Here is a 12341-nt window from a genome sequence, read left to right as displayed (position 1 = left end):
CTCTAGTGTAGTTACTCTCTGTCAACATAGAAAGATGTTACACAATCACTGACTATATTCTCCATGCTGCATTATTATCCCCGTGACCAGCTAATATTACGATTGAGAATTTTGGTGCCCCTTTATTCCCCTCACCCTCCCCACCCACCCACCACCCTAACTACTCTCCCATGGTAAACCCTAGTTACTTCTCAGTGTCTGTGAGTCTACTGCTGTTTTGTTCTTCCTGTTTTGCTTTGTTTTTATAATTCCTCAAATAAAGGAAATCATATGGTATTTGTCTTTCTCTGCCTGGCTTATTCACTGAGCATATATCCGAGAGATCCATCCATGTTGTTGCAAATGTCAAGACTTCTTTTCTTCCTGTGGCTGAATACTACACAGAGTATAGGTTCTACATCTTTATCCATTCATCTGTTGATGGACACTTAGGTTGCTTCCATATCTTGGTTATTATAAGTAATGCAACAATTAACATAAGGGAGGAACCCCCATACAGTTTTCCACAGAAGTTGTATCAGTTTATGTTCCCAGCAGTGTAGGAGGGTTCCCTTTTCTCCCCATCCTCACCAACACTTGTTATTTTTTGTTTTTTTGGACAGTGGCCATTCTAACAGGTGTGAGGTGATATCTCACTGTGGTTTTAATTTACATTTCCCTGATGATTAGTGATGAGGAGCATCTTTTCATGTGCCTGTTGGCCATTTGTATTTCTTCTTTGGAGAAGTGTCTGTTCAGGTCCTCTACTCATTTTTTAATTGGGTTTTTTGTTTTTTTGGTGTTGTGGCATATGAGCTCTTTACCTATTTTGTATGTTAACTCCTTATCAGATAAATAATTTATGAATATATTCTCCCATACTGTAGGATGCCTTTTTGCTCTGCTGATGGGGTCCCTCGCTGTACAGAACTCTTTTAGTTTGAACTTGTTCCACTTGTTTGTTTTTTATTTTGTTTCCCTTGTCCGAGGAGATGTGTTTCAGGAAAAAATTGCTCATACTTGGGTTCAAGAGATTTTTGTCTGTTTTCTTCTTAGAGTTTTATGGTTTCATGCCTTACATTCAGGTCTTTGATCCATTTCAAGTTTACTTTTGTGTATAGAGTTAGATGATAATCCAGTTTCATTCTCTTGCATACAGCTGTCCAGTTTTGCCAACACCAGTTATTGAAGAGGCTGTCTTTTCCCCATTGTACATGCATGGCTCCTTTATTGTATATTAATTGACCATATTTACATGGGTTTATATCTGGGCTCTCTATATTCTGTTTGATTTATCTATGGGTCTGTTCTTGTGCCAGTACAATAATGTTTTGATTACTATAGTTTTGTAGTAGAGCTTGAAGTCAGGGAGTGTAATCCTCCCAATTTTGTTCTTCTTTCTCAGGATTGCTTTGGCTATTTGGGGTCTTTTGTGGTTCCCTGTGAATTTTAGAACTATTTATTCTAGTTCATTGAAAAATACTGTTGGTATTTTGACACAGATTACACTGAATCTGTAAATTGCTTTGCACAGGATGGCCATTTTGACAATATTAATTCTTCCTGTCCACGAGCAAGGGACGATTCCCATTTATTGGTGTCTTTAATTTCTCTCATGGGTGTCTTACAGTTTTCAGAGTATAGATCTTTTATTTCCTTGGTTAGGTTTATTCTTAGGTATTTTATTTTTTTCTGATGCAATTGTAAATTGAGTTGTTTTCCTTATCTCTCTCTCTGCTAATTCATTGTTAGTATATAGGAATGCAACAGATTTCTGTGTATTCATTTTGTATCCTGGAACTTTGCTAATCCAGATAAAAGTTTCTAATAGTTTTTTAGAGGAGTCTTTAAGGTTTTGTGTGTATAATAATCATGTCATCCCAAACAGTGACAGTTTAACTTCTTCCTTACCAGTTTGGATATCTTTTATCTTTGTTTTGGCTGATTGCTGTGGCTAGGACCTCCAGTACTATGTTGAGTAAAAGTGGTGAGAGTGGACATCTTTGTCTTGTTCCCGAAATTAGAGGAAAAACTTTCAGCTTTTTGCCATTCAGTATGATGTTAGCTGTGGGTTTGTCATATATGCCCTTTATTATGTTGAGATATGTACCCTCTACACCCATTTTGTTGAGAGTTTTTATTTTGAATTGATGTTGAATTTTGTCAAATGCTTTTTCAGCATCTATTGAAATGATCATGTGGTGTATGATATTAATTAATTGTCTTTGTTAATGTGGCATATGATACTAATTGATATACAAATATTATACCATCCTTTAATCCCTGGAATAATTCTCAATTTGTTGTGATGGATGATTCTTTTGATGTATTTTTGAATTTGGTTTGTTAATATTATGTTGAGGATTTTTACATCTGTGTTCATCAGGAATATTGGTTTGTAATTTTCTTTTTTTTGTGGTGTCTTTGCCTGATTTTGGTATTAGAGTGATTTTGGCCTCATAGAATGAGTTTGAAGTTTTCCTTCCTCTTCTACATTTTGGAATAGAAGGATGAGTATTAGTTCTTTTAAATGTCTGGAAGAATTCAGCTGTGAAGCCATCTGATCCTGGAATTTTGTTTTAGGGGAGTTTTTTGATTACCAGTTCAATTTCGTGTCTGGTGATTGGTCTGTGTAGCTTTTCTGTTTCTTCCTGGGTCAGTTATGGAAAGTTTTATTTTTTTGGAAAGTTTTGCATTTCTTCTACGTTGTCCAGTTTATTGGCATATAATTTTTATAGTATTCTTAAATAATCCATTGTATTTCTGTGGTATCTTTTGTGACTATTCCTTATTTGTTTCTGATTTTGTTTATTTGTGTACTTTCTTTTTCTTGATAAGTCTGGGTAAGCATTTATCTGTTTTGTCTATTTTTTCAAAGAACCAGCTCTTGGTTTCATTAATTTTTTTTTTCTGTTGTTTTATTTATTTCTACTCTGATCTTTATTATGTCCCTCTTTCTACTAACTTTGGGTTTCATTTGTTTTTCTAATTTCTTTAATTGTGAGTTTAGACTGTTTATTTGGGATTGTTCTTATTTCTTGAGGTAGGCTGTATTGCTATATACTTCTCTTTAGAACCTCTGTTGCTGCTTTCCTCAAATTTTGAGTTGTTGAATTTTTGTTTTCATTGTGTCCATGTATTGCCTGATATCTATTTTAATTTGTTTATTGATCCGTTGATTATTTAGAAGCTTGTTGTTCAGCCTCCATGTGTTCGTAGGCCTTTTTGTTTTCTTTGTGTAATTTATTTCTAGTTTCATACCATTGTGGTTTGAAAAACTGCTGGACACAATTTCAGTCTCTTTGAGTTTATTGAGGCTCTTCCTGTGGCCTAGTATGTGATCTATTCTGGAAAATGTTCCATGTACACTTGAGAAAAATGTGCATCCTGTTGCTTTTGGGTGGAATGTTCTGTAGATATCTAATATTTGCGTGAAATATCTTTCTCCATCCCTTCACTTTTAGTTTGTGTGTGTCTTTGGGTCTGAAGTAAGTCTGTTGTAGGCAGTATATAGCTGGGTCTTGTTTCTTTATCCATTCTGTAACTCTGTGTCTTTTGATTGGTGCATTCAGACCATTTACAATGAAGGTGATTATTGATAGAGATATGTACTTATTGCCATTTTATTTATTGTTTTTTGATTGTTGTTATAGCTCCTCTCTGTTTCTTTTTTCCTCTTACACTGTTCTCTTGTTATTTGATGGATTTCTTTAGTGTTTTGATTGAATTTTTATTTATGTACGTGTGTGTGTGTGTATTGTTGGCATTAGTTTTGTGGTTACCAAGGTTCAAGGATGGCTTTCTTTCTATATAACAGTCTATCTTAAATTGCTGATTACTGTTTCAAACACAGTCTAAAGGTACTTTTTTTTTCCTATTTTTTCCTCCTCCGCACTTTATGTATTAGATGTCATAATCTGCATTTTTTGTGTATCCTTTGACTGATTTTGTGAGTAGTTGATTTTGCTTCTTTTGTTTTAATTTCATACTTGCTTTGTAATTAATTGGTCTGTTACCATTACTATGGGTTTATTTTCACTGGTGAAAGCTATTTAGACTTAGAAACATTTCTATCTACAGCAATTCCTTTAACATTCTTTAGGGCTGGCTTAGTGGTAATGAATTTCTTCACTTTTGTTTATCTGAAAATTGTTTAATCCTTGCTTCAAATTTAAATGATAACCTTTCAGGGTGGAAGATTCTTGGTTGGAGGTCCTTTTGTTTCATTATATTAAATATATCATGCTACTTCCTTCTGGCCTGTAATGTTTCTGCTGAGAAGTCTACTGATAGCCTGATGGGACTTCTTTTATAAGTAATCTCTTTTTCTCTCTCTAGAAGCTTTCAGTACTCTCATCTTATCCTTGATCTTTGCCATTTTAATTATTATATGTCTTGGTGTTGTCTTCCTAGGGTTCCTTTTGTTAGGGGATCTCTGTGCTTCCATGGCCCAAATGTCTATTTCTCTCCTCAGACTGGGGAATTTTTCAACAATTATTTCCTGAAAGAGAATTTCTATTCTTTTGTCTCTCTCTTCTCCATCTGCTACCCCTGTTATGCAAATATTGCTTCATTTGGATTGGTCACACAACTCTCTTATCCTTCTTTCATTCCTAAAAATTATTTTTTCTGTTCCTCAGCTTTGTTGTGTTCCTATTCTTCTCTAATTTCTATCTCATTGATTGTCTGCTCTACTTGCAGCTATCTACTGTTCATTCCCTCCATTGTATATTTTATTAGTTACTGAATTCCTCAGCTCTCAGTGCTGTCTTCCAGCTCTTGTATCTCTTTGTCAAAATCCTTCCTGAGATCTTCAATACTTTTCTGCAGATCAGTTAGCATATTAATGATTTTTACTTTGAAATCTTTATCAAGAAGATTGGTGATCTCTGTTTCATTTAGCCCTTTTCCCGGTGTGTTATCCTGTAGTTTTGTTTGGAACATATTCCTCTGTCTCCTCATTTTTTCAGGGTTTCTGTGTTTCTTCCTTTGTATTAGATGAATCTGCTATGCTTCCTAATGACTTTATGGAGAAGGAGCCCTGTGGTGCCAACAAGCTCAAGACTATATTCTCCAGTGTCTGGTTCTCCTTTGTGGAGCTCCAGTTGCTGTTGATGGGCAGTGGGTGGGGCTGCCTTTCTGTCTGTCTGCTGGCAGGCAGTGGTCTCAGTGGCTGCAGCCAGTAGTTTTCTTCAGCTGGCCCCTTGTGATCAGTGCAGTAGCTTCTGCTGGGATTGTTACGGGTGGAGCTACTGTGTGCCTGCAGTGCACAGATAGTGATTATAATGGTGAGGGCTTCACGGTTAACAGGGTAGGTGGGGCAGTTGTGCATCTCTGGAGCAGGGCAGTGTGTGGCAAGTTGTGAGTTGGCAGGGTGCACCAAAGCACTGAATTGCACAGGTGCTCCCTGGCAGCAGCGAGACACGTAGCACTGTGCTTGGACCTCTATTCATAGGAAGGAGCTCTGAGAGCTGGCTCCTGCAGATGACTCCCCAGTTGGGCTGAGACATGGCTAAGAAAGCTGGGAGAGCCTCCCTCTTTCTGTCAAGCAGCCAAGTCTTATGCTGCTAGGCACACTGGGCTGGTGTGCTGGCAGTGTGCAGAGAAGTACCTTGGGGCTGAGCCGCTAGTGAGGGGGATGAAGCTTCTGGGGCTCCCAAGAGTTCCCAATCAAGGGAGGGCTGGGGAGGTATCCTCCTCCTGTCTTTTGTTCTGAGGAGAGACCTCTGTCCAACCCTCACCCTTCTGGCTCCCCTCCCACTGCTGGCAAGTCTTTAAAACTGCTGCCTCTGCTTTGGGTCTCAGTGGAGCAGCAGAGTGGGTCTGTCCTCCACAAGCAGCTGGACTGTCAGCATCCCAGAGTGTTCCAGTTACCCCTAGTGTCCAGCCCCACTAACTACCAGAACCCAATGCAGTGCAGACTCATGTTGCCAGAGCAGATCTCTGGGGCCAGGTTTGTAGAGTTCCTAAGTGCCTGTCCCTTCCCATATCTGTTTGTCTCTCTCCCACCTCTGGTCCTGCTTGACTGCAGCTTTGCCACTTTACCCTTTTCTTTGTGGTCCTCTCTTCTACCCGAGGTGTAGGTGGTCTGTTCTTCAATTTAAAGTATTTGCTGTAGTTACTTTGTTGGTGTGTTTGTGAGAGGGGGTTTCTGCCTTGCCTTCCTACTCCACCATCTTTTTTCTGTCTTCTATAAACTTTGATTTGAACATGTTTTTTTCATATGTTGATTTTATTGGCTACTTTTTCTGTGTAAGGTCTGTCTCTTGTCCTTAATTTTCATTGGTTTGTTTGCCTCTTAACACATTTTGAAGGAATAGTTCAGATATATTTATTCTTTATATTACATATAACATATGCACATGCAAATATACATATATAGTGATACATTTTAATATGTCTTCTAGTTCGTAGCTTTCTTTTCTTTCAATTTGTAGTATCTCTCAGTCAGAAGTTCTTAATTTTAATTCATCCGTCCTTTATAGTGTGTGCTTTGAGACTCATGCTTAAGGAATCTTTCATAACCTAAGGTCATAAAAATATCCTTTTATGTTTCTTCAAAGAGTTTTAAAGTTTTGTTCTTTACATTAAACTCTTTAATCTATTTTTCAGTGTAAGAAATTAAGATGTGAAGAATATTTGCTTAAAATATACAGTTCATGTTTGCTTGAATGCCCATCAAGGCTGTGGTGCCAGAAATTTGGTAAATATTTCCTTAAATAATGAGGTAATAGTGGAGGGGGAAAACAAGCATACAAGTAATGATGTTTATTTTAAGAGATTGGTTAAAATTTTTTTTCCAGCCTTGGCTTCAGTCATGAGTGATATTCATAATTCTGTTAATCTTTAAGTTACCACTGATTTCTGACTGAACTGTCCCAAATACCAGACTATGACTACATAAAAAGGAAATCTCAAAAATTGAGGTTAACTATTCATAGCATAGTAGAACTGAAAAATACCCAGCTTGTCTGTTACAGTGTGTGAACCTCTTAATACAAAAGATGTATAAGGTATATAGATGTTTAATATGTATAAGAAGTAGACTTGAAGCCTGTGATGGCTGCAGGCCTTTATCTTGAGCCTGTAGTGCTGTGAACTTTCCAGTTATTTAGTGACAACCTTGTTTGTCTGTCAGTGTTGTACCACCTGCCATACCATTTTCATTCTCATTGTCTGTGGTATCTAAGGGAAGAAGTAAAACCACCCTTTCTAATATAAGCAGTTTATCCTTAGATAGACATTTGTGTGAGGATAAAATTAGATGGGCTTTTATCAGAAAGCAGTTAATTTGTTTGGTTCCCATCAGCATTAACTTGAAGGTGATCTCTGCATAAAATATAATCTAAGAAGAGGAAACATGTCCTTTTGGAAATACTGCTACTTTCTAACGTACTGTTACGGAACATAGTTAACCTTAAGTTACCTACCAAAAAAATAAAAAATAGGTGTTTTAATTTAGAATTTCATTGTTGATTGGGATACAAAAAGTGTATTTTTAATAGAAACAACAGTTTTATTTTGTAAAAGTTTTTTCCCAGGAGCTGCTTGTTGATAAATAGGACTATGAGTGTGTCTGAAAATTTTCCTTTGAAAATACAGTAGTGATAAATAATTTAATAAAAGAAAAAAGCAAATAGAAACTACTACTTGGTTTGTCCTTTTGGTATATAATCCATAAAATTGAAGAATAAGTGACCTAACTAGTTTCTTGTTTTTTGATGCTTGATTTTAGAGGACCTCTGCCACCTGGAAACCTCAAGAGGAATACTTAAACCATGTAGTGTAAATTTGATGTGTAATCTTTGTAGTTTGGGTAGAAAATGCAAGTGTTAATCATCTGTTACTAGTTTCTAGTATGAAATAAACACTTACATTTTTATTTTATTTTCAGTCTTTTCAGTGTTCATCTTTTAAGAAAAGGACTATATAAAGGCAGACACCATTTAACAATTTCTTGTAATATCAGTTCAGAGGCACAGTTACAGGGTGGTTTTATGATCCGTTTATGATCCCATACTAATATTGTCAGCTGTGCTGGGATCAGCTGAGAGCCCAGTGAAGTAATGTAAGTAGAGTAGAGAACAGACTTAAAGTCACACAACAGCCCAGTGTCTGCCTGTACTTTTTCTCCATTTGGGAAAAGTGAAACTCTTACCTCTGTCACCTAAAAACCCCAAGAGTAACCTCTGGCAGGGCTTAAGCATTTAAACCACATAATGTAAAGGAAACGTGTAATCTTTGTGGTTTAAGTAGAAAGTACAAGTTGGATCATCTGTTGTTTCTTGTATGAAATGGACACATAAATTTTTATTTTGTTTTCAGTCTTTTCAGCACTTAATCTTTTAAAACAAATTCTGTACTTCCTTTATAGTCCTGTACATTTTAGTGTGATTCCTGGCACAGAATTATTTACTACTCTTAGCAATATAATGAGGAGGGAGAGTTTATTTCCATCTGTTTTAAGCATTCATAAGCTTTGATTCTTTTTGTAGAGGCTGAGATGATATACCATTCAGTATTAACTAATCTCTTTTATCTTTTTCCACTTGGAGGGGCCATTAAAATTTTCACTGAATTTGTCTACCACTCTGTATAGTAATGGTAAGGTTGTTTTCTTTCTATCCATTTAATATAATCAACCATCTTTACCTTAATATGGACTATGGTGAATAATAATGGAAGTCTGGACTGATTTTTCATTGACACATTACATTTGAAAATGGGGTTGGTGTATAGTAAAACATGCAATGATGTAGGCATAAGAAACCTTGCTTAATTTTGTCATTAAGATGTTATTAAGATGGGTGATTTTGGCTAAGTCATTCAAAGATAGTAGGTAGGTCTCAATTTCCTCTCCAGAAATAAAGGTCTTGAACTAAATAATCTCCAAGAATTCTAGTTCTTATGTGAGCATACCATATGGAAACTAGCATCATGCAGAAGTTTTTTCAATACACTAAGCAGTATATGTATTTGTAAGTGTATATGTGTGTGTTTACTTAGAAATTTTTGTGAATTTGAGTTTGTTGTTCAGAAAAGGTTTTTCAGGACACCTTTTTAAAAATAATTAATGTTAGATTTATTAAATTTATAAATAAGAATTTTAAATCCAACTGTAAATTAAATACATTTTAATAATTATTTTTAAGAGGTTTGGGTTTTAAATATAGGATAAGATCACTTTAAGTTGCATTTATAAGTTTAGTATTTATTTTTAAGTGCTTAAGTACCCAACAAATGTTTGTAAGTACCTACTTTTTCTAAACCTAGTTAGTTAGTAAGTTAACCTAGATAGTTAAGGATTTTGTGAAATTTTAAATACATTTTCAACTTAAAATCATAAGCCTAAGTCAGTCAGTCAATGACGTTTTAAAATGGAATCACAAGTTAATATTTTAGATACACTAATATCAAGGGCTTCTTAATCCAAATATTTAAAAATACCAAATATATATCTATTATGCCCATACCCAACTTAGAAGTATTAGATTGTGGGCTTGATTTATTTTTTTCCTTCTTCCCATTTCTAACCCACACTCTTTCCCTCTCCCTCCCAGATAACTTTTTAAAAAGTTTATAACTCTATTCTAAACCTTCCTGGTTCACCAGGATTTTGTCAGTTCACCATCTCAAGCAATTTGAGGTTACTTTCCCAAGCAAATTTGGAACCATGTCCTCAGATGACTGAGATTGAAATCTAGAGTTACAGACATCCAGAGTGATTTTTTTCCTCGTGAAAGTGGGCATAAGTTGAACCTCATTTTATAGTTTCTGTCAACAGTGATTCTGAGGCTGTGCCTTCTTAGTGGGGAGGGTCTCTGTGCCTGCCACCCCTGGACTCAGGTCACAGCACTGAATCCTCAAGTATGATAAGTCTGTAGTCCCCTCACCCAGTTTACTTCCGACTTACTAATTTACTTACTGCTTGATTCTGTTCTGTGTTCAAATTTTTTTTTTATTTGGCAGGCTGAAATTTGTAAGCATTTAAGTATTTTCAAATAAAACATTTTTGAATTTTGCTTGTCTCCTGTGTCTTGCCTGGTTGTACAGTCACAGTTCGAAGGCTAGTCTTATGACAGTTTCAACTTGGAATTTTCCAGAACACAATCTTAAAAAAAGTTAGCACATAAACGGGGATTAAATATACTTGGATCACAATGTTGTCTTATTCACATGCTATGTAATACGATACCTTAACTCTAGTTGAATTGTAAGCCTTTTGGCATGGACTTTATATCAGTGCTATCAATGAAAGTGTAATGCAAGCAACATATATAAATTAAAATTTTCTAACAGCTACATCAAAAATCAGTAAAAGATGAACAGATGAAATTAGTTTTAATACATTTCATTTAACCCAATATAATAAATGTTATTTCAACATATAATCAGTATAAAAATTACTGAGCTGTTTCACATTCTTTTTTTTTTTTTTTTCCATACTGAGTCTTTAAAATCCAGTGTTATTTTATTCTTAGGGCACATCTCAATTTGGACTATTTCAAGAACTCAATAGCTACATGTAGCTGGTGTTTACCGTTTTGGGCAGTGCCGTCTTATTATTTTGCAACTTAGTGCTAGTAACCATTGTTGCTTTGTGTGTGAATGTGTTGTTTTAGTTACCAATTTTTCTAATTGAATGAATATGAAATATCTTAAAATGCCTGTATTTTCTTTTTTCTTAAAGGCCCTTCCTTCTTCCATGATTATAGTAGCAGTTTATTGTCCTGTGATAGCCACTGTTTTCATTGTTCTGAAGATGGTCAACTATCGACTCCACAGAGCACTTGATGCTGGGGAAGTTGTAGATAGGAACGCAAATGAGTTCACAGATCAAAGAGCCAAGGCTGAGCAAGGCAACTGTTCAACTAGGAGAAAAGACAGCAATGGACCAAGGTAAGGAAACCCGTTTCACTCAGTTTGTAATGATGTAGGTCATGTGTGTATGCAATCATGTGATTATTGTGTTCTGCCTGTTCTGTATGTGGTTTTAAGGCAGTATTGGATCTTAACCACTACAAATACAATGGCAAGTACAGATTGTCACATTCGACCACAGCATAACTAACTGGCACATCAGGGGGTCTAAATCAGTATCCTTGGCCTTATTACTGAGTAATGTGTTAGAACTATAACAGTTACAATTGTATAATAGTTAGTCACTCCCTAAATTGGAACCAATGAAAAACAATTTAAATAATAAGCATAGCGTATGACTCTTACTAATTTTTTATTTATACATTTAAATAAAATATGTACGTAGATCTTAAGCAAATTGTGGTAGTATTTTACTTGACATTTAATTAAAATCTGCATTTTTCAGTTAGTGTATTTTTCAATTTTATATTCTCAACTTAGAAACTTAGCTGTTCTTTCCCTAGATCTTTGCATAATGGACCTCTTGGGATTCAGCTCTGTGTAGATGTCACCTCCTCCCAGAGACTTTCTTTTCCCATCTTGCTTAAAGTATTCCCCCAACAGCACTTAGTCTCATTCTGTCACATTACCTTGACCTCACCCACTTTCTCTTTCTGACAGAAGGATTTACTTTATCCATAGACAAAAGCTTTTTGTGACTTAATAGAAATAATAGGTACCAGTAATAAAGCCCTTAAAACTATATGAGCAATTGACTTATATAACAATCCTCAAAACAATTCTATGAATAGAAGTTGTTATTATCCTTGACTTACAGATGTGGAAACTAAAATGAGAAAGATGAAATATTTCCTGGAGTCATGTCTGAAGTCCATGCTTTTAAACACTATGCCATGTTCCCACTCAGTATTGTATGAAATACTTCAGGTTATCAGTATTTTTTTTTATTAAGGTATGATTGATACACACTCTTATGAAGGTTTCACATGAAAAAACAATGTGGTTACTACATTCACCCATATTATCGAGTCCCCACCCATACCCTATTGCAGTCACTGTTCATCAGTGCACCAAGTTGCCAGATATCCACTATGTCCCTTCTCTGTGATACACTGTTCTCCCTGTGATCCCCCACACCATGTGTACTAAACATAGTAACCCTCAGTCCCCTTCTCCCTCCTTCCCCACCCGCCCTCCCACACCCCTCCCCTTTGGTAACCACTACTTCGTTCTTTGAGTCTCTGAGTCTGCTGCCTGCCATTTTGTTCCTTCAGTTTTGCTTCATTGTTATACTCCACAAATGAGGGAAATCATTTGGCATTTGTCTTTCTCCGCCTGACTTATTTCACTGAGCATAATGTCCTGCAGCTCCATCCATGTTGTTGCAAATGGTAGGATTTGTTTCTTTCTTATGGCTGAATAGTATTCCATTGTATATATGTACCACATCTTCTTTATCCATTCATCTACTAATGGACACT

At 35.8% G+C, this 12341-nt stretch overlaps 1 protein-coding gene across 6 annotated transcripts in view; it reads left to right on the top strand.

The window, feature by feature from the left end:
• PCNX1 (pecanex 1) overlaps nt 1-12341 on the top strand; it is a 197405-nt gene that overhangs the window by 38068 nt on the left and 146996 nt on the right. For all 6 annotated transcript variants that reach the window (XM_036913325.2, XM_036913324.2, XM_036913329.2 and 3 more), the window contains exon 2: nt 10670-10878. In XM_036913325.2, coding sequence (XP_036769220.2) covers nt 10670-10878 — 209 coding nt within the window. The remainder of the gene's footprint in view (nt 1-10669; nt 10879-12341) is intronic.

Source organism: Manis pentadactyla, chromosome 11, assembly GCF_030020395.1.
Source record: "Manis pentadactyla isolate mManPen7 chromosome 11, mManPen7.hap1, whole genome shotgun sequence".
NCBI lineage: Eukaryota > Metazoa > Chordata > Mammalia > Pholidota > Manidae > Manis > Manis pentadactyla.
Note: the sequence above shows the minus strand (reverse complement) of the source record. Positions and strands in the feature narration are given on the sequence as shown.